General features: G+C 40.1%; 1 protein-coding gene across 3 annotated transcripts in view; it reads right to left on the bottom strand.

The window, feature by feature from the left end:
* Positions 1-23,553, bottom strand: part of hdac9b (histone deacetylase 9b) — a 41,504-nt gene extending 17,951 nt beyond the window's left edge. The window contains exons 1-2 of one of the 3 annotated variants that reach the window (XM_056380375.1): positions 23,206-23,553; positions 20,535-20,600 (exon numbers count right to left, since the gene is read on the bottom strand). Coding sequence is in view for 1 of the 3 variants with exons in the window: in XM_056380377.1 (XP_056236352.1) it covers positions 4,637-4,745 (109 nt within the window). In the remaining 2 variants the exon portion in view is untranslated. Of the gene's footprint in view, positions 1-4,636; positions 4,746-18,545; positions 18,658-20,534; positions 20,601-23,205 lie in introns of those variants that run through there. The other 2 variants (XM_056380376.1, XM_056380377.1) reach the window with 2 other exon arrangements.
* Positions 23,554-23,622: the final 69 nt, after the last annotated feature.

The raw sequence follows: 23,622 nt of genomic DNA, 5'->3' as shown, positions 1-23,622 counted from the left end.
GAAAAGGTCAAAATATGCCTCTGTCTGTGTACTTCACTCAACCACAGAATACATTAGACCTTCGCATCTACTGCCATACATTTACAGGAGATACATGTGAAACGAGACAAATGTACCCTGAAACTACCCGAAACTGAAATCTACTGTTTCTGTGTTACAAAAATACTCCCTAGGCAGAGGAGAATACGGAACCACCAGTAACTAGGGCTAAATATAAATGCTTTTCTGAGCAGGGTCTTAATATAGACAATGTGCGAAAGACTGTCACAGTTGTGAGGCCGCCTGCTCAATTTAACACGGGCAAAAATAAAAGCGCGGTGTTGCATTTATACTTCTGAAATGATCACTCGCAAAGAAGAGCCTGCCACCTCTGGTTCAGTGTTCCTATAGTGCCATTGCCGATCATGACCCTTGATATGAATGTTTTATTCCGGGTGAGAGTGAGGTGTCTCCTGATTGGTGGAAAGTGCACAGAAGTGTCTCTAGGCACTGGTAAACAAGAGATTTATGAATGACAGGTCCCAAATTTGTTTTTAGCACAAGGGTGCGACAAGCAGCCTGCCCCATGCCTAAATTCCTCCCTGTGGAGAGCCAGCCAAGGGGGGATTGGGTGACTCATGGCCTGTGACCACACTCCCACTGCAGCATCGCACCGCCAGTGTCCCCAAAGTGTTTATTTCTATAAGCAATCTGCCTCTCATTAGCCTTGGTGGTGGTTAGAGTGACAATCACAGCCTTAATTTGAGATGTTGGATGGCTGTCTTTTTTTGCCCCAGGCCACATTAACAGTCTTCCCACCCTGAAGGGAGATGGACGCACATCACCATTGACATTACTATAACATAGTAATATACATATACATATAGTAAAACATTATCAACATAAGTCATCAAGCAGACTCAAGTTGGACTTTAGTTTTAAAGAGGACCTTGACATTTCAATGTAATATTTTTTTTATCTCACTAAAACATAAACTGACAACTAACGTGAGAGGAGATATTAAAATTGTAAACATTTTACCGCTGAATATAAATTGTGCTGCTATTTTTAAACCTTTAACAAGTTAGGTTGCACCTAGAGGGACCTCTTGGTGTCACTGAATAAGGCTAATAATATTCAGATTGCATAATAAAAAAGAAATAAAACTTAAATGCTGTAACACACAGAACATGTTGTGTTTAGTGTTGAAAGGTGGGTGTTTATGAAATTAAATTAACAATTTCACTTGGTGGTAAAAATCATTAACATGGATGTTTATTCCGGAATTTAGGTTTCGTGGAGTTGTTTTTCAGTTTTAGCACATATGTACTGTGAGAACAAATGTTTACCTGTAATGTTCTGAATTAACTCATTACTTGATATTAATATTGTTGTCACAATTATGCAACAGTCATATTTGCATGTTAGGAATTACATACTGATGAGTTCATTTACCTTTTCATTAGGCTCAGACAGTATAAAAATACTGTGTTACATATGTCACCTGCTTTTCGCAGAATTTCCTCATAACTACGAATTAGGACCAGTACAATCCCCTAAACATTTAAAGTGAAGTTGTTAAAGTGAAGTCTTCAGTACTGGAGAACCCGATGCTCCATCAGTGTTCAGTGTGTCCAAAGGATATGTGTTCAGAGTACCTTAACCCAACATGATCTAAACACACATCACCATCTTTAGTGCATATTTATTACTGATTAGGCAGCTGTGAGTAAACATAATGCACACTTTGTGTTTACCCCATAAGCATGTATGTTGCGAGCATTTAGTGTGCAATACAGATGGTTGCTGATCTAAATTCCCTGTTGACAGTATAAATAGAACCAGAGATACAGAAGATGTTTGAGGGCAAAAATAAGCTGATGCTTCGGACTGCAATGTGGTGCTGGATCTCTCATTAAGTGCCTTGTTATTTTGAGCAGCTGGCATGTCTAAAGCAGGAAACAGGTCTTATTTTTAAGACTCAGGCTCGTCCTTGCAGCTAAGCCAGAGCTGCGGCTTGCAGGCTATCTGCTAACAAAGAAAGCTGAGCTGAACCACCACGGGTCTTTTACTGAGGGGAGCCAGGGGTCCAGTCATTACCTGTTCTGCCATCATGCCAAACTGTCTTACAAAACAACTACACACAAAACGACAAATGCTAAATCGCTATCCAAGCAAAACGACTAAGAAAACACGGGAAACTGTAGGTGTCCCTCTGTCACGACTTTTTATCATTATCCAATACTCTGTGGAAAGCACTGGCACCACATCTTACAATCAATAAAATTCCTGATGAATCAATCAGCAAGAGTCAATTATCTTAACGCCCTGAGCCAAACCAAATCCCACCAACCAGAGGAAAAGCATACGTTAGCATTACTGATAAAACATTACTGATAAAACACAAGCTGCTAAGCTCCGCTTTTCAACAACATGCCTTTAAGAAAAACAGAAAAAATTATGCAAAAAGTATTATGTATTTTCATTTGGGCTTTTTGTTCAGCATGCTCTTCACTCCATTATGGTTTGGTAATGGTTTAAAATAAGTTACTTCATTCTCATAATGAGCAATTGTTAAGTGATAGTGAATATATATTTGTATTATTTTGCACGGGCTCTTTAGCAGTGAGCACTTGAAACACAGACAGTGAATAGATACAGGATACAGACAAGAGGACTTGAAAGGTGCAGCATTGTTACTGTCTGAAAGGTCCCTATTGAAGGGAGCTTGCATGATATTTTACATGATATTTTGCACTCAAGGGGGACTAATTAGTTTTCCCTTGTTGGAGAGCCCGTCTGAGGGCTGTTTCTGTCACAACTTTGATGTTACTGGCACTAATCAAAACATTATGCCCTTTATTTTCATATTCCACTTGAAATGGAACAGCAGAGCAGCAGAGTGTCATATAATATGTCAAGAAGTTTGCTTTTGAAAGTAATTCACAAAGAATGCATTCAGCTTACACAAGGATCACTTCATAAACAAAAGACTAATATCCTAAAACACTGATAATAATCAATTCACCCCCGGGGCTGTGTTAAAGGTCTTAAATGTCTGCGCTACAAACAACACTTACAGGGCACCCAGTAAACTCATACAAAGGCATCCTGGAGCAACATTTTAGACAGATAATGTTAGTCACTGTCAAGTGATTTACTAAAGAGTGGAAAGAACAAATTAAACAGGCAAATTTTCTATAAATATCTGTTCCAACCCGCTGTTATATCAGGAGCATGCAGAGATGGAATGATAACGCACATACGCCTAATCTTAGCAGGCTAATGCCATAAGCTGAAAATAACTCACCTAAGAATAGCTGACCCACAGAATAAGCAAGGAGCCCGAATTCAGGCGCTCGGTATATCTGTTGTTTGGCTCAGAGGCCGCTAAGACAGTGTAGCCTGATAGTCAAACCTGCTCTATTGACAGAGATGGAATGTGTCATCTACCTGTCATCCTCCTGTTTTATTTTTAAATCTCCTCACGTTTAGCCCACTGCCTGTGGATGTTGTCAGTCACCCATTTTGTTTGCCTGAAGTCAGACTGAATGCTGTGGGTTTTTGTAACTTATCTCTTACACCAACAATACTGAGCTGACAGTCAGTGTAAAAACATCTAAACGCACATTTAACTATTAGTTTAAATTATTCGACATTGCAACATGTCTTTCCCTCTTGCTGCTGGCTAACTGTAGACAATGCAGTGACAACTCATAGGTCATAATATATTTTTCAGTAAATTTAGCACTCCAATGACTCAATCTGCACTTTGTCGTTGCACATGCTTCTGAATAGCCCACATGACAATGTTTTCACAGAACACAATGCCTCAACTCGAAACTCATTTCCAGAGACAATTTTCACATTTTATCAAAAGCCACATGCTAAAAAAAAACAAAGCAAATAAGGTGTGACTCATCTTGAGTCAATTCAGTGAATAGATGTTACTCATACTGATGTCAGCCATGTACTCTTCAATTCAATTCTCAGGTCAAAAATAGAACAGTCAATGTCTGTGGTAAATATCCTGAGAGAAACCTTTCAGTTGTTTCCTCAGTATTTCTCTCACAGTTTTTCCTGTTCCCTGAAAAGTGCACTGTGACATGGAAGCTCACAAAACACAACACCCCTTTCATGTTCACAGTGACTCATTTCAGGCAAGGAGAGCATGGTAATAGTGTTAACACATTTCCTCCTTTTAGTAGAAAAACAACACTGTGCATGCTGAATATATTAGGATAAACAGCACTTTTTAAACTCATCGCAAGACATCGTTTAACACAGATTAAGGTAACAATCCCTCCGAGAAACAACTCATAAAGCCGCGCATGTCATCACAAGAGTAAATACCTTGATTCAGGAAGAAGTGCCTGATCCTACCACGTTGCTGTGCTGAGAAGCTTTGAGTTCTCTTTTCACACAGAATGAGAGACCAGCTGAGCGCAAAGAGTTGAGAGTACGTGAGAGAGAGGGAGAGAGGGACGGAGTGAATGTGTGCGAGAGAGGCACAGAGGATGTAAGATAGCAGAGAAGTAGGAACGGATTCAGCAGTAGAGGAAAGACAGGGACTGGAATGCAAAGACGGTAAAAATAGAGAAGGGTAAAAAACTGAGATCCCTCAAGAGGAGTAGAAACACCGGGGCTGTGTGATCACCTGAGTTGTTCACGTTGTGCATCTTGCTCTGGTTGGGGAGCTGCTGGTGTCCAACGCGCCCCTCTGTTGTGGAGAAACTTGACTCGCCCTCGTAAATCGTCTGCAGCATACTCCACTCAGCGCTCAGGTCTCATCGCAAGCCTTGCGTTTCCTGTCACCAAGAGCCACCCCTCAGCCACTCAGGGGAGAGACCACCACAACAGGCAACTCTCTCCCTTCCTCTGCCTCCTCCTCTGAGAAACCACTCTCACTGTAGAGCAATAACACAAACTGCACACTCTCTCTGCAGGCTCCAAGTGCCCTGCCTTAGTCTGGTCCAAACACTAACACAGTGTTAGGAGAAGAGTCCAGCTTTTTTTTTTTCTTATCTGCCTCTCTCCCTATTTCTCTCAAGGCTGTGGCTTTTTCTCTTCTAAGCAAAGTGACTGAGCCGAGACCGAGAAAAATGTAAAGCTGAGTTGCCAGGAAAGCCGCGTACCACGTACTGAGCACCTCGCTGAGGCAGTAATGCAAGCCAGGGAGGGAGCAAGCTTCATTTGCATGTGAATCAACAACTGCGTGGCCCACAGGTGACAGAAATAGAACAATGGCCAGCCCTGGCTAAAAATAGGTCAGGCGAGGCGCGGGGATTGGAGCAGCATTGATGCGTTTAAAAATACCACACCAAACACAGCTGTCTTCTTCAGCTCCTGCCAGAAGGCATGTCTCCTGACTCCCTCTCTGCAGATGGAGGCTTGATTCCTCTATCTCTTTCTTTTCTGATTTGTGTCTCTCTCTCACTCTATTTATGTCTTCATTTTGTTCTCTCAGGTACATGGGTAGAATGATCCATTTTTGCCTTGATGTACTAAAAGAGCCACATATAAACTTTACAATTATGCAACATAAAATGGCTGTCTTTTATGTGATTCACAGAACATGAAAATAGTGTATTTAAATTTTTTTGGGCAAATACAAAAAAAAATGATGATGACAAAATTGAACAAACCCAACCTAATACAAATGCAATAGCATTTGGGTAAAATCTGACAAGATGTGTTAAGTCAAATCAGATACCAAATGAACACTGTGTTCATTTAAGTGTAACCTCACTGCATTAGCTCAGCGTGTGTGTGGGGTTCAGTGTGTATCCAGGGCAGTGCTGCTACTCAGGAAGCATGCTTTCAGCTAGCTAGCCAAGGAAGCCAACTGTAAGATGCCATAACAGCATGATCGCAATTACATAAACCTCTCAAACTGTGTCAAGAACACCTCTCCGGGATTACACTTCCTATTCCCTTGAAATACCCTTGATACTGTTTTACGGTGGATTTAAGAAATAACAAACGAAAGACTACAGAAGACAAATACATACATTTGAAGAACTAAATTACACCAAGTAGCTACATAGTGGGACTTTTTCAATTAATATTACATCCCAAACTGGCCAAGATCCATAGTTAATATAATCTGACTCCAGCCCATAAAAGTCAAGTCAAATGTTCTATCTGACCACTGATGTGGGACTAGGTTTGTGGCCAAGCAGCCTGTGCCTTTAAATTTTTCATCTTCCTTCATAATTTGACCTGTCCCCCAGCCAGGGGCGTGGAGCCAGCACGGCTATTTTTAGGTCCTGAGCTCTGACGACTGGGCTACAGAGACACAGAGAAGGAGTTTTACTGTGTTGTTTCAGCTGGACAAACATTTAACCCTTCAATCCTTTTATCACAGTGCAACCAAGTAGCCAAGAAGGAAATACACAGCTTGCAGGCTCGCCCCAGACATAAAACAACTCTTAAGGTTAATGTATGATAATTGTTGTGTAACTTGATTACTTATAAACAGAGACAACAGGGACTATGCAAATAATAATTTTTATTCCATACATATATATGGAATAAAATATATTTACACCATGGTTATATAAAAACTAAAATAAATAACGGGAATATTTTTTTCATGTTTCTTTACTCTGTTATAGCTGAAAGAAACAAAATAGTCATAGAACATTGTGAACAAGCTATCAAATTTTATTTATTTTTTTTTTTTACAAACTCCTGATCTTTGTGAATTACGTTTTGACATTCAAGTCGGAAAAGATGGTGTGAGAGATAACAGGCTTTCATGACCAAGGTAACGATGGCTAAAGACCCAGAGTTCCATCTGTCACAGTATCTGTCAGAGCAGGCGAGCTCTGACCCCGTACGCTGACCTCAACAGAGGCGAAGGCATAATTGATCAAAAGAGGAAGTAAGGCTGTCACATGAATGGCAATTATCATGACCATGGAATCCCTATTTATATAACATGACAAAGTGATTTTGCCTGAAACTTGACCAAATCCTAAAATGAAAAGCTTAAAATGTATTTTGCAACATCCCTGTTCTTGTGGTTGGTCATTATTGCACAATAAAACTATTGGGTAAAATACTATATGTTGCAAGCTCTAAATTATTCATTACTGGATTTGATTTATTTACTATCTTCGTTGTTGTAGTTGTAGTATATATAGATTTGTGGCTTATTTAGTCTTATAAAACCATGTAAAGTCAAACAAATCTCTCTGCACTTGGAAGTAAATAATTAGTTCCTGGTATCGTATTTGCAGTCCTCGAACAACCTGCCCTACTGCTCCTCAAGAAAAGAAAAAAAAACAAAAAAACAGAGACATTCACTGGGACAGGTTAGCAGCGATTAACCTACACTTTTATTTATAACTAGCTTCCTGGCGCTGATGAGGGATTGTGGGATTGGAAATAGGCAGGGTCCAGTAAACCTGCAATGTGGCAAGCCCATTATAGCTCCTAATGCGTCACCGGCGGCCTTTGTCTACTTTAGTCCTATTAAAGCATTTAAGTGTGAACGTCAGCGTCCCTGCTGGAGAGCCACTCCACTCTGCTCTCCAGGGCTGGGGCTCGACTGTCTGTCACCTCCCTCATATCAAACAGCAACTCTGTGTATGTGTGTGAGTGTCTTCGTACATGCATGTGTGTATGTTTTGACATCAGAGCACCGACGTGGAGTGGGGGAATATTAGAGTTGAGAGAACAAGTGGGCCAGAGTGTTGAAGTGCCCCTAGCACTTTCCAAATTTAAACAAAAGGCTGTTATAGCCTATTTTAAAGAGCAAAAGATGTCAGTATACATACACACATACACATGCACCCATACACACATTGTTGTTATGTTGTTTACTCCAACTTAGTCATTTCAAATGATCTATTGGGACTAGAAATATAACAAAGACATACTTCCCGCTATGGTGCTTCAGCTCTTTCCGTTCTATTTCAAGAGACTGTGGTCATAACCTGGAGACTTGTTTTTTATTCTACCAAATAAGCCTACTCACCACAATTACTGTACCAGTTCCAAATCAACTCCCAAAGTTCTGTGGCTTAATCACCATAGCACTGCTGCCCTGTGACACACTGTGCATGATGAAACCCAGCGGGGAGGCAGACTAGAGGAGCTGAGCTTAAGTGTTGCAACAGATATGAGGGGTGGTTGTTCCGTGTTCTCTGAAATTCAAAGCACCCATGTATCGGGGGGGGGGGGGGGGGGGGTTTGGCTTCACAGCCCATGATCTTAATAGATACACATGTTTATTACAGTCTGTTTTAATTGAGTTCATTTCATCCACCTCTCTGCCTTCCTACCTATTGCTGCCTGTGTGGATGCAGGGTTTCATCATGCCACCCTGGGAGAGCTGCAGCGGATGTGATCATTGCCAGGTGCTTATTCCTCCAGTCAGAGGGGATGTTCCTCCCAAGAGAGGGGCTGCATACTAACAGCAACTTCTGACGTAACCATGCCCCCGTCCACACACACACTCTGTCCCCTCAGTTTCTTTTCTCTAGCGGCCGCCACATCTCTGAGGGCAGCCCTGGAACAGGAGGGAAATTACCTCTCCACACCAATTACCTCAATGCCTGCCATCTTACTTACATCAGCCCCTGATGAGTCACCACCATTGCTGTGGAAGACTTCCTAGATCAATTTAGGGAGTGAAGCCATGGCGCATTGCTGCTCCAGTCACTGTATGTGGAATACAGCATGCACTGTTAGCAACCAAGCTCAGCCACTCTACCTGCTAAAAGCCACAGGCAAAGTTTTGTCACTTCAAACAGCCCACTTTCCGTTTACCTTGCGGTCAGTCTCATAAAAGCACAAAGGCACTAAAATTGTTGATTTGATGGTAAAATCCAATTAGCCTCTACATCTGGATGTGTTATGTGAGTGTGTTTCCCCACTAATGATTAGGGCGCTATGGCTTTTATTGGGTTACTCTGGCTGGCATCCTGTGGTATTTCCTGTTGGACTTTCAGGGTGATATAGAATGCACTTAACAGGTTGGATCAAATAACATGAAAAAGCATATAAAGGAAGTCATGTTTGGTACTTAATCTCGAAACACTAGCAACAAAGTTTTGCAATACAGCTAATAATAACGCAGTTGGAGGGAGACTACGAAGCTTTATGGGTTTCTCTCTATCCTTTAAAGAAAGACAGACAGAGATGGTGCAATTCAATGAGAGAAATGAATCAACCAATGTCCTTTAAAAAACAAACAAAAAAAACTTTCAGAAAAATATGTTCATTCATTTCCTGTGAACCTTTTATCTGAGATGTGAGACAGGGTGAACTATAACAGAGTTCTAAAAAGGCAAAAAACACAACAATTTCAAAGCATCCTATTATTGTGCACCGACCTTGAGGTCAGTTTACTTTCTAACTTTGAATAGGTCCCTGATGCCGTGCCTTCATCTGCTGCCATAGGCTTTCTAAAAATAGATGTGGAGCACAAAAGCCCACTGGAAACAGAGGGCAGCTCTCAGTATTTTTACTGATCAATGTGCTCATCTCGGCTGGAAACCATTGATCCATTGTTTGTATCAAATTGACCATGTTGTTGTTGTACAACTTCCACCCTACACTCAATCATCACAAGCCTTACTTTATGTTCCACTTTCTCCCCTTGCCCAGCACCTGCTCTCAAAGCAACACAAGCCATTGATCCGCTGATGATATTCTAACACCAAAAGGCTTAGCATTGATTAGTCTTTGAAAGATCATTCTAAATGTCAGCTGGCATTTTAGCGAGCTATTACCCAATGAACATGAAGCAGGACTTTTCTGCCTGAATCCACAGAATTATTGCATCAGTGGCTTTTATGCCTACATCATTGAAATGCCTCCAGAAATCAAATGCGTCATCCGTATCAGACGAACACACTAGCCCAAACAGACACATGTGACTTTGATGGAAACCAGCCAAGTTTAGCTGACCTTAGAAAATCCCTGAGGGATTAATAAAAACAAAGGTTCTCTGTTCAGAGGCATCCTTCCAATCCACATCCTGCTAGTCGAGCCTATTTATGAGTGGATAATCATAGCATCCCCCCTCCCAAGTGATTTGGAGTTATTATCTTATGATAACAAAATATATTTTGTTAGCACCACAGTTTTTGAGAAAACTCATTTTATCAGTCTTGTTTGTCATTTGGAAAAATACCAGAATTGTTATTTCAGTCACAGAAAACATACAGGCAGTTTTCATCGAATTTCCAGATTTCTTTTAAAGGGACAAACCTGACTTCAGTGACCTGAATATGTTAGCCAAACTTACCAAAGAAAAAACCTGACAGCATAACATAATGAAAACTATAGTTGTTTAATAACAGGGTATGCTTACTGCTTGACTGCTATTCTGGATTTGTCAATGACCTTTAAAGACTCAAGCGAAACTCCATTCATGGATTTTAAAGGTCCATGTAAAAAAAAGTACAAGAGGAAATCTAGTTTACTATGGGAAGGGTGGGCTGATGCTTATTGTCCAGGCCACTTCCACCTACGCCAACACTTCTTTACTTGACCACAGCACAGTCACAGTGCTCTCCTCCTGTGGTGTCTCAAAGGTCTAAAACACAACAATGCCTCTGAAAAATAGCTCTTCCTCTGATTATTAAGGTAGTGCTATGCATACCAGGAAATGTCCCACAGTGCACCCACAACCTCTGTTACAATGCTAATGTCTGGGCTGCTCCATATGCATAAACCTGGAGGGGATCCAGATGTATTTTTAAACACTTTGCTTGGGTGACCTTGAGTTTCTGGATCTTATTCCAGCATCACATTCATATATATATAGCTTATATTTTTTCCACCATAGTTACAAATTCACCCTGATGGGCTACCATATTTTTATGTAGTGGAAGTTACTGGCTTGTGTTACACAAACTACATTGTAAAGACAATGTTCTACTTTTGCAATTCCTAAGAGAGCACCTAAACAAGTCAGACACCTCCCTATTTCCTTAGTCCCTTGAGAGGCAAAGGAATGGTTCAGGGGTCATCTCACTTGTTTGGTACAAAAACAACCAGTAGTGCTACAGCCGCTTCAATCATGGATGAAATTCTTGTGTGCAGTAAGCAATGAGTCTCGTGCTGTTTTTTCACTATTTATAAATCTCTCTCTCTCACCCTCTCTCCACACTCTGGCCAGTTTTTGTTGTACTGTGGTGTTTGTCATTGCATCGGTTGTAATAAGGAAGATATTACAAACTCTGCATCTCTCTTTTTGTCAATCATTTCTGCTATTTGTGAGTTTCATTAGCTCGGTTGAGACTGGAAAGCGTAACAGTAACTAAGGCAGCAGGACTTGTAATTGTGGGACACTGTCCAATGGGGTAAAACCCCTGGTGGATCCTTCAGCAACAGTGCACCCTGCAGGTTGATTAAGGACAGGAACGCAAAATGTAGAGACCAAGAAATTGCTAGAGATATTACTGTGAACTTTCCAGAGCAAACTCCAAGGACCAGGAAGACAAATACTCTGACACACAACAAACACTGTGCTAAAGCAAGTGTACTCAAGAAGAGAAGAGAAAATGTTGCAAATGCACTGACAGCAGGTCCAAGGAGTACAGATACTGTAGAAAAACATCAGGACACTTACTCTGCAAACAAAAATACATGCACAGACAAACCAACAGACACATGCACACGCACATTCACATAGCAATGCCACCATGCTGTGCTTGGGAGTGGCTGCAGCGTTCCTGACCTCTGCCTTTCATCTCGGATCCAGTAACCAAACTGATTTTTCAGCCCAGCCTCTTCAGTAACACACGGCCTAACAAGCTTTGGCTCTCTCTTTTATTACCAGCACAGAAACAAAAACAGTTACAGCTATGTGATCTCCTCAAAGCTGTCAGTGAAACTTTTTTTTGTTTGTTTTTTTTTTTTTTTTACTGATGCTATAAGCAAGCCCCTTGTGTGTGTGAGAAATCAAAAGATGAAATGAAGCTGACAACATGGATGTTTCCTCCTGAACAACAAAATATGGAGACTCCTAACTTAAAGAGCAAAGCAAACCTAATAAGTAAGAAAAAGAAAAAACAACTCTGCTCTCTGATAAAACATGCCATTCATTGATATAATTATGTGCTTTTAAATACATACAAATGCCATGGGTAAAACCTCCTTTCCAGATGTCATTTTTTTATTCTAAAGAGAACACAAGTAGCTTTCAAGCCTCTCCTTTTGGAAACCTTAAATGTTGTCACCAGCTTTGAACTGAGATAATGCCACTCAAAGCTAAAAAGGAGAACTTAGAGTATGCTCTGAGGTTGTCACCTGAAAGGGGGTAAAATTTTCTGTTTTGGAAACAGATGGGCTGGTAACCTTTTCACACCTATCTGGCCAAAGAGACCTTTACGAGGGCTCTGCTCTTAGATATGCAGCCAGTGTGTCCAATCTCTGTGTAATTCCTGGATCCGTTTGTTCTGCACATTTCACGCCAAATGGGGAGGGGTTGCGGCCATGACCTCCTGCAGTCCCATAACTCACAGAATGGACTGGCAGGTACCCCCAGATGAAAGGTAACAACAAAGAGATGTTTAGTATGATGCATGGCAGCGCAGTCTGGGCCCCAGTGGATGATGGGATGGCATGGAGTGACAACTAATAGGCCTGGTAAGTCTGAGTTTTGTCTGTTTCCACAATCGACAATATGCCCATCAGGCTGGGCATACCGAGAACTCTGAAGCACAGCTCATTTATCACCTTCACTGATTTTACCATGCAGATTTGACAGACCAGGATTGAGTTAGGGCAGGGGCACCCTGCATGGCGCCTGTCAGTGGGCGTACTGACAGACAGATAAGCAGATGGGTATAAGTAGATAGGCAAGATAACAACACACAAATACTTCAGTTAAAAATAGCAAGCCTTTTAAAATACTTGAAATGAAGAAAAAAAACTCAAATGGAAATCATAAATGTGTTGCTTTAGCAAAAACCTAAAGTAAAAAAAGGATTCCTCAAAAAGCATTGCATATTAATCTATCTTAAATACTCATGGCAGGAGCCTTAACTCTCCCCATTTTTCATCCACACAAGAGGCCTCTCAAAGACATGAATGATTCATCTCTCTAACTCCATTTGGACAGGAAGTGAAAACAAATGGAAGTACCTCCCCCTCCATCGGAGAGCCCAGGGTCTACTATGGAGCTGGATGAACAACACTGAGAACACCAGGCTTAACCTACCAAGCTCTGTGTCCCAGCTGCAACAGGAGCCAGATTCCCCCTCTGGGCCACTGCCCTCCTCCTACTATCTATATAGAGAGAAAATAATTCCACACACACACACACACAGCTCCAGCCCCAACTCTGCACTGTGAGAACACCTCCGACTTTTTCAACCTGCAGGACATGTTTTGACTTGTGCTTGAAAATTTGTTTATTATTAGGATTTGACATATGAGATAAATCATATAAGTTTGGTTTAAGGACTGATTAAAATATTTTCTGTGTATGCAATGAAATTGCATTGAATAAAGTTGATGTTAATAACTTGCAACTGCACAAAAAAGAACAGAAAAAGGGAACACTAAGAGTGTGAGTGAGGAAAAACTTATATAAGTCAGAGAATAGTTTTTTGGCACTTGGGCTTCATTCAGATTGTCTGCACAGTGTCTGCTTTACAGCCACACTCATGGAGCAGCAGCCGGGAACAGCAAAATAAATAAAGGTGTGAACATGATTTTCCATTTCTTTTTCATGACAACACATGGAGATAAAGCCCAGGATTGCACTCCACATGCCTGTATTTAAACTCAAAACACATACAGCACACGCAGAAGAGCCTAATCAAAAACAGAACTATAAAGTATAAAGTTATATTACTTACAACTGCTTCATAAAGTAGGTCTGTAGCTGCTCATCAATGTTTCCTAGAACGATGAACTGATCTTAGCTGACGGACTGATTTCTAACATCACCTGTGAATATGTTGTGCCCCTGCCAGATCAATGAGGCCACTCCAGGGATGTTCCCTACAGACTGACATCAAGCTACTGTCATTTGTCAAAACCTGGAATTTCCACCATGTCACGTTGTCAGCAGTCTTGTTTTCAGTTGTTGACAATGTATTTAACTTTAGAAACTATAATATAAGTTTTACAAGTGTTATGTGATGCATGTACAAACTTTTAACCTGTGACAGTTTGTCCTGTTCTTATGGGTAACTTGTGTGGATTACAGTGATGATTATCTGTTGGAAGAAAGTCCTGACAGCCCTTTGTGTAGCAAAGACTGTGTTGTATTTCATCACATATAATTGCTAGTTTTATCCTGTCATTTAAGCTTCCTGTACTGTAAAGATGAAGAGAACATAACAATGAGCCACTGCAGAACAGAGACCAGCACCTTCCTCTGAGCATCAACAGCACCCCTCCTCCCGCAAAAACTCACTGACCCAAACCCATTTTTTCCAGTCTAAGAGAAATGTCAAGTCCAGACCTAGAACTCGTCTCTTTGAAGGGAACATAGCAGCCAAATATAGCCTGCTAGTCTCTACGCCGCCTGACATACATCAGGCTCTACGGGTTCTGCGAACAGTGGTTAATTTTGGCCGACTGCCATGTAGTCACTTACTATTAAACATCATAACTATACAAAGAAAATTATAACCACACAGTGGAGTGTACACTGTTGCCTGGTAACCTAATGCCATGTTGAGGATTCATCTTGCTACAGAACAGAAAACACTTACAGCCAGAGCCAATAATAGATCCTAGACCACACAAAAAGTAGTTTAAGGGTGTCAACAAGCATAGCCTACATGGAGCTGAGAAACATATCATGAGATGTATGTTTAAGAATAAAATCTCACTTCTCAGCTTGCGTTTATAAGAATTTTGTGAGTGTTTTTGTAATTGCAGCCACTTGTGAAATTATATAATTATTATTCATCTGTCATTTTACAAGTGAAATGATGGATAAAATGAGAGCTTATTTCCAAGTGTGAAATCCAGCTAAAGAACACATTATGCTGACTGGCAGTGGAGGCTGGGTACTAATTACCAAAGCTGTTTTAAGTCTTTTGGATCATAAAGAATCACAAAAATTGCCCCCTCCCCAGAAATGTGTGAATTGTGACAGATTTTACCTATCACAGAATCACAAAGACATATCACTTAACACTCAATACTTTGTAATGGTCCATGCTCATGGTTGGTTTTAATATGTCTTTTATGCATCCAATATGAGAACATTACAATTAGGCTTGACATCCTAACTGTATCAGAAAATGTCACAAGCTATAATACATTATGAGTTTGGTGTTATGTGTCTTTTGGGCATCATATCTTTACCTATAATTGCTTTGTTCATACACAGTATTTCATCATATTATGGGTCTTGGGAATCTATTGTACTCTATTGTGGGTTTTGGAACTCTTATTAATGACCCATAGTGACTTACTGCATAACTCATTAAATTATAAAGCAACATCACACAATCTGTAGTAAAAGCAGCAAACAACGAACAAATTAATATAGAACCCCCCCTGTGTTAAAACAACATGTCAATGTCAGAGATATTAAGCACTATTAATATCATATGACATTTTCTGTAATAAATGTCATATAAAACTGAACTCAGCTTTATTTTGGGAGGCTGTTATATCAGCCATGGAGGTTCTTAATCATAATTCACAACCTTACTTCATTACAACTAATATTGAAATACTGATATCTACTGAAAACTTTGTTACTGAGACATCGCTGCTTCACAAAGCAAATATCTTAAATCTATTCTACCAACCGTCTTTCAACTATGGACTAGAAACACAGACACCCATAGACTGTGCACACCCACACACACCTATACACAGGCTTACACGTGTGTTTTTTCTACAATAGCCCAACCGTGGCAGACGATTGGCTAAAACATTTTGTCATATCATACTTTTTGTCACCCAGCACAAAACCCCAAAGCATCCTTTTTCTCTACTAGAACTGCAATTTCTGCTGAGTGACATGAAGGCAGCCTTCACACCGTCACAGTCAGTCAAGGATGGCACACAAACGCAGGAAATAAATCCACAGTGACAAAGCGTAATTCATCACTTTCATCACTGTAGTTGTGAGAAAAAAAAAGGAAAAGGCGTTGTATTCTCTCTACTTTGAAAAACAAGCTCACTCTCACATCTTATGTCATCTCTGCTGGTAGCTGACTGATTATTCTGTGGTCTCTATAGAATATATTTACTAATACAAATCTGCCAGACACCAACTTTAGGACAATATCAAGTCACCATGGTTATAATGCATTACAAAGCAGTGCTGCGACATGCTGCTACAGTGAATACTTCTTGCCAATTGTATGTCCGAACATGTTAACTTATCAGGTCCAGTGAATAACTCACAGACGCCTGCCAAGATTTGTTCTATCGAAAACATTTTGTCTCATTAACACATTCATTGGTACTATGAAATTATGTGTTAGGCTAAGTGTAAGGTACTTTCTCTCTCTGGCACAGCTCAGATGGTACCTGCCCCCTCAAGCCATCTGAGCATTGCAGACATCTGTGAGCACTAACCTGCCAAGAACAAGTCTAATGTAAAAATATCATAAATATTCTGAAATGGAAAGACAGCTGAAGGGTCATTTGGAGTGGTTGTGAAAGGCTTTCATGTCAAGTATGAGCAGTGTTTTTCTTGTGTCACCATCTAAGTGAAAAAGTCATGTGTACACTGGAGGGTCTGTGGTTCTTGTGTTTGAAGAGCAGAAAAAGCACTGGTGACCAAAGCCATTATACATGAGCCATTTCAAATGTAACACATCTGCTAAAAGTTTTTGTTGGAGTGACAAGGTGTTCAGCAAAACAACCGAGAACCAAACTAACATCATACGTATACAACCCTCATTACAACAGCTGCGCTGTCAGTTAACTTACATCTAGTGTAAAAAACAAGCTCCTTGCTTCTGACTCCAACATGTTCATATCATCGTCTGCTTGTGATGACAGTCTAGGTTTTTCAGTATCTGTGAAAAACTAAATATACAGGAAGGTAGCTGTAGGTTAAAAGGTGTATTCGTCACATACAAAATGCAGTGAAAAGTCCAAACTCCTGTGGAGATACAGTAAGCAAGTATACTACTGTTATATTACATTATTATCATCATCATAATTATTATATTACATGAAAAGAAAAAATATGCAGGTTTTTCTAAAAATGTACAGTAAGTATGTACAATGCAGGAAGCAGTAGAATGTAAGTACTCTACATAAATATATACTTCAAAAATGAATACGGAACATGGGATATGAAATATTCAGCCAAATGGGACATAAACAAAATGTGATATAGACATTGTAAAGGATAGATATATAGAAGTAAAGTTTAAGATGTTGCAAGTGTTGGAAAATAACTGATTGCATTTACTGCTAGGTCTTGAGTTTATGTACAATTTTGACATACTTGTAGTATTTTCATTTATATGCTACTTTACACTTTTGTTCTACTTGATCTCTGAAGCAAATATTGCATATTTACTACACTACACTTATTTAACAGCTATAGTTTATTTTAGAGTATGATTTACATTACATTTAAAAAAAACATATGATCAGTTTCTAAACTACAATGCACTGCTATGGATTAAACAATGCATAAGTACAAAAGCAGTTAAAGTTGAACGTTACAATAAAGCAGTATAAGTACTGCTTACATGTTGATGCACCAATAATAATGACCTAGTAGTACACTGATGTAACACTGAGACTTTCCGCATTGTGAGTACATTTACTTTCGATACTCTAAGAACATTAATACTTCTGTTCTTTTATTTGACTAAAAATTTGAATGCAGTATTTCTACTTGTAATGGCGTATGTGATGTAAAACAGCTCTGGGAATTATGTGATTTAGTGGGTAGTAGCCTAGTATGGATGTACATCACACTCCTCAGGATCCCGAGAGATTGTTACATCCCATTCAGTTTCTTATTTAAAATATTAATCAAATCAAGTAATGCGTAGTCTGTGACAAGGGGTGATGCATCTGATTAATAGACGAGTTTTTGAATAATTACTTTCACACTTCAACCACGTTTAGTGCGATCATACATTCGTAAGCAAGTGTATTTATAGATGGCAGTCTGACAACAATACCCTACACGTTGGACCTAATAACAGTCTGCGAAAGCACTGATGGTGAGGACAGTCAGTACTTAGAAAAAAAACCATTGCAGTTCTGTGATTGTGTGGAGTGAGGGAATGAGACTTTTCGGTCCACTTTTATTGGCGGACTCACAGCAGAAATTGATTACAAAACGACCACTTGTGACCGCAGAACCAACGTGACTTAAGATATTAATCCGCTGACCTTTTGCTTTCTAGCTAACATGATGCTAACCTGGTGGAAAAAAACATATTTGTTCTGAAAAAATTACAACTACAATACAAATTGACCCTTTGCTTTCACTGTTTTGCCCATGACTGTCGTGTTATAAAAGTAACTTTGCGGTTATATTATGGAGTATGGAACATATTATTATTAGCGTGAACAGTAATACGTTTTTTTTAAACATACTGTAGTTTTGCAGACATGTAATGTCGAATTTGTTCTACTAACATACTCACAGTCGATACGTCTACCTCGGGGACAGGGTTGAGGCTTTGACGGGTGTGCTGCTGTGTTTGGACTAGAGGACGTGCGGGATGCGGTCAGTGTTTGAGGCAGTATGACGACTGGGCTATAAATAATCTCGCTTGGTCGAAGGTGGCTGTGGAGAGAGGGAGGGGAGGAGGGTGATATAAAATCTGCGCCAAGTTAGTGGCAGCCTGAGCGCCCTGTCTGGCCACTGTCTCTGATAATCTCTGTGATGGAGAGACGAGGTCAGTTCGACCACTGTCTGTCCTCAGCAGGTGCACTCGTCTCTGTCCAGCAAGTTCATCAATCGTCTCCCCTTACTAAAAACAAGTGAAGTAGAGAAATGAGGCGTTCATTTTCACTGGTGATTTAAACCATTGTATAAAGCTCGGATAATAGACAGGTTTGCCTGTACATATTTTGTGCCTTTTTCTCTATTCTTACAGTGTTTCATTTTTACCATTTTCAACCGTTCTAGTGTTATGTTCTTCCTCATTTGATAATAATAATGATACATGAATGCACTAGGAATTTTGATAATAGTTGTATGGGACACTCAAGTAGATCGCCGTTTGTAAAGAGGCTATTGTTTGCTTGTTATTGCATAATACAACATTTCCGACATGTGAATGCTATGACAGCTGTGTCCACAGACTAGTTTGCAGTGATGCACCCCCTAAAAATAGCACCTGTAGCGTCCACAGGTCCACAAAAACATCATCAAAATGGAAACAGTGCCATCTACTGGTGATACTACTCATTAGCTTGGACTCCACTGGGAGGTTTGAGACAAAGTGTTTGGCCTTTGTCGCATCAGTTGCTCCAACAACAATATTCTTTGCACACTGATAAATACATTTCATCATAGATGTCCAGTGGTCTGCCACATATTCAGACCAGGTTTGTGATATATTGTGAATCTGTGGCCAATATTAAAGATAAGCTGAGAAACTACCACCTGGGCACTTCCCTACTGTTCGGGTTACATGAACACACTGGTGGGAATTTTAGTAAAAAAGCGAAAGAAAAAAAAAAGGGAGATGCTTTCATCCCAACCAGGAGCAGGGTCTGACTGACTGTGTGATTAGAAGAGATTATATGCAGATTTGTCATCGTCATAAATCTACAGCTGTCCGTGGTCTCACATTTTTATTTGTCACTTCAAAGCATTCTTCAGTAGCTCTCCTTAGTTTACTGTTTGGCCCAGTGGACAAATGTCTTCCATTTGCAAGAAGAACAAAGCACGTCTCTCGTCTCTGTTCACCTGTTTCCCACATCACTGCTCATCACGACACAATGTGTTTGGATGTTTGGGTACAGCTCAATGATTATTCCTCTTGAAATATTTTGAGCCTTGACTTTTTCTTGTTTATGCCCTGTTATACCCTACCTTTAGACTTTTAGGGAGACACAAATATATTACAGGAATTTGTATTATGTGGCGTCTGACGCTACATCAACACTCCAGGAGCAGTGGTGGGAAACAGTGAAATTAAATTCTCTCCCTTCTCATCTTGCTACTGTCCTGCAGCAGCTGGGATTGACCCAGTGGGTGACACCACTTTCATTCCAGGACCCCGACTGGCCAGCTGTTTGCTATCCCTCATCCTGATGGCTGGACAGACAGGGGCACAGCCAAACATCAGCACATCTGAGGCATGATCCTGCATGCATGTCACTGTGGCTGTCTCATCGCATGTGCAGGACCCCACAGCTGGCACTAAGGGCCATGTCATTACTCAGCAACAGCTAAGAATGTCATGAGTTTTGCAGTGTTCACAGATGTATAAACATCTTATTGTCAGAATGATATATTGCAATATTGTGGAGGGGTATGTTTGAGCAACAACTTCATCATTTGATGCAGTAAAACCGCTGTCCAAAAAATTCCACACTTTTAATAAAAGTTGAAGAAAGTGTATTCATCAATGTCACTTCTCTGTAACAGATGCAAGGTGAGGGTGGGTAATGGCACTTACCTTTTTAAAACCTCCACACCTGGGTTAGGGTTAGGTAGCACTGGGAGGACATCTTCCAATGGTTTTCTGTGGGAGAAAGATACATGTTGATGAAGAGTTATCCCCTTTTTCCTGCTCTGAAGAGACTTCGTTTTTGATTTATGATGCACAAGAAGTACGGTTTTTGTTATGGTTACAGAACTAGAAATCTGTCTCACCGCATGAAATGCCATCCTCTCAAACCAAACTGGCTCTAATGAACATTTTCACAGGTTCTGGGGAGCATTTTCTGACCAGGATAAAAATATTACTTTCAACCCTGATACAGTAATGACTTCCCAGCATGTGACTTTTTCCTGTAAAGCATAGGCACATATTCTAATATTTGTTCTGTCTGGTATTTTCTTTTTCTCATTATTTCTATTAATGTTACTATATTGTTCTGTTTCAGTGGAAGGTGGGGAGAGCTAGAAATTGGTGCTTTGGATTTTTTCTCTAGCAAAGAGTTTAAAATGTTATTATATTTGACTAAAGAAACCAAAAAGTGCTCCAGAAGAAAGGATAGCTTTCTTTTTCTCCCTCTCTCTCACTTTCTCCCACACATTCATACAAAAGGTCCTGTAAACATTAAGGGTGTAAACACAGGGTCAGGGTGCAGTTTTAAAGAGGGGTGGAGATTGGTGAGGTATGTGCATAAGCATCTGTTTTCTTCATTTATGCATTTACTCCTTTGTCCATAGCTTCTCCTCTTAATTTAATTTGTGAGAACCCCTTTCCATCACAGCCCTCCCCAGTGAGAAAGTATTCCTGCAGGGGTTACTGTGGTCTTCGGGGGGCTTAAGGACAGATCCTGAAGGATTACCCCCAGCAAAGGCGACCAAACCTACACCCAAAATCACCAGCATAGCTGCCACAACCTTTTCCCTCTCCCCTTTCTTTGTTTCCAGGGCCTTGAAATGTGAGACTACTCTGGAAAGTTGCCTGGTGAGCATAACGCACATTCTTTCGCAAAGACCCCCCTACCTCCCTCACTCTCAGAGTAACTGTACTATTTTGCTTTACTGCTTTTTTTTTTTTATTTCTAATTTTGTAATAGAACTGGTTCCATTTGGTGGACAGTAATCACATCGTGTAATCACCTCTGCACCCTGCATGGCAGCTTGAGATAGATAGCTGCCAAGATAGTGAATGAGTTACAGTGGGTGCTTGTTACTGACATGTTTATGTAGAATAGTGGCATAAAGACTTATAATCAATGCCAAATGCAGTAATTAATTGTTAGACATCTGCTGTTCTGCAGCAGATGTCTTAAGTGTTTTTTATGCTGTAGCATTCACAGTTACATATTATCATTATGCTATATTAATATGCTATATTAAAACTGTTCTGGTTTTATATCTATACAGGACTGTAAAAGCTGAATACTCTGTATTACAAAAATCAAATGAAAAGTCACAATATGACGTGACTGTACAGTAATTTATAAATATGTCTACCACTGGTAATATATAGCAGCAGTTCTTCCACTCCTGAATTGCTACTCTGTTAACTTTTAAATCGAAGTGTACTGGGTCTGTGTCAGTGACAGGATCATTGAGTCACTGAGTGCACCATAAACAGACAGTTTTGTGTCCAAGCCTTTTGGCACTCTTCCATAACATCATCCCCACCAGTCCTGTCTGTGGTGTTTTCACTGCACAGAGGAAATTACTGTCCCACATCATCAGCTGTTGTGGATGTAACATTCCATGAGTAATTCAACTATTCCATAGCAGACACCCTTATTTTCAACAACGCACAAGCTTATCATATTATTATATATCATATAAAGTTTATAATGTCTGGATTATATGTGTAGATCTGAAATCACTAACACTCAGTGTGCATATTTTTCCTCAAAGTTTTTTAAGTAAATGTGAATGGCTATCACCCTTATGCATCAAAAGGTTGTATCGTTAACTAAGCCACCAAATTCACCCTGTGTAAATTCAATGTGTCCAAATAAGACCTAATAAGTACCGATAAGACGATTAGGCTCTAAATCCACAAGTCTATTTACTGTATTTGTATTTTCCATTTATTTAAGCATCTGTTCAGTTCGATCAAGGTCTGCTTGTAGTTGAAGGGTAACTCACTAGAGGGCCATATTTCACCACATTTCAGTGTTTGGTCACAGGACCTGAAACACACTCGTTTTACAATAAACCCATAAGATATGTGTAAGAGTTCATTGTCAGCAGACATAAGTGTGTTTAAAAGGCATACAGGAGTATATGGTTTAGGTTGTGTCCATTATGATGTCCAACACAGAAAACAGCTTGTGTAGCAGATGACAATTATTTTATGTGGAAACTATGATCTGTGGGTGCATAAAATTCATTTTTACCCCATCAGCTACACTTTTTTATATAGCCTGATTGTACAGGCTACTGGCAATGAACAGCTTACTGTTTATTGAGCTTACTAGTAAATGTATTAGTTAAGAAGCCGATGGCAGGCACCACCCAAGGAGTTTGTATTGTTATTGAAAGATTTTACCACTAAATTAAGTGTCTTGGAAGGGTGTGACCAGTGTCAGAATTTGTCTTTAAGAATACTACTTGTCATGGCTGCACAAAATGTCAGAAATGACAGACCAGTTTCCATGTGACCAATTAATTATGTATCCTGGTTGTTGTGTCAGTATTGCTACCTTCTTGAAGAAGGGTGAGTCAGTGACCAGCCGTATGTCCGGAGAAACTCCTCTTCCTGACAGAATATTGTTGTTCACATTTATCCCCGGTGGGTCCTCTTCCGCGTGCATTGTTAGCATCGCTCTCGGGTTTAGTGCAACTTCAAGATGAGTCACAGTGTGTAAATAGAATAATAAGTAGCTGTTACCAATTAGCCGACCAAACGGAGCCACACACATGCATTAAGAGCGCAGTAACATTTTGCTATAATGTTAATTAATTTCGTGCCGGATAAATAGATCAAAAAATGTTCATTACATACATATATTTTTACATGAACATAGACCGCGATGTAATATTCAACACAGTGCGTCTGTCATAGAGCGGTGTTACCAACAACCAATCACTAGCTCTCTTACTGGCACGTCCGGCGAGTT

Source organism: Seriola aureovittata, chromosome 7 (assembly GCF_021018895.1).
Source record: "Seriola aureovittata isolate HTS-2021-v1 ecotype China chromosome 7, ASM2101889v1, whole genome shotgun sequence".
NCBI lineage: Eukaryota > Metazoa > Chordata > Actinopteri > Carangiformes > Carangidae > Seriola > Seriola aureovittata.
The sequence above is the reverse complement of the archived record's forward strand: the minus strand, read 5'-3'. Positions and strand labels throughout refer to the sequence as shown.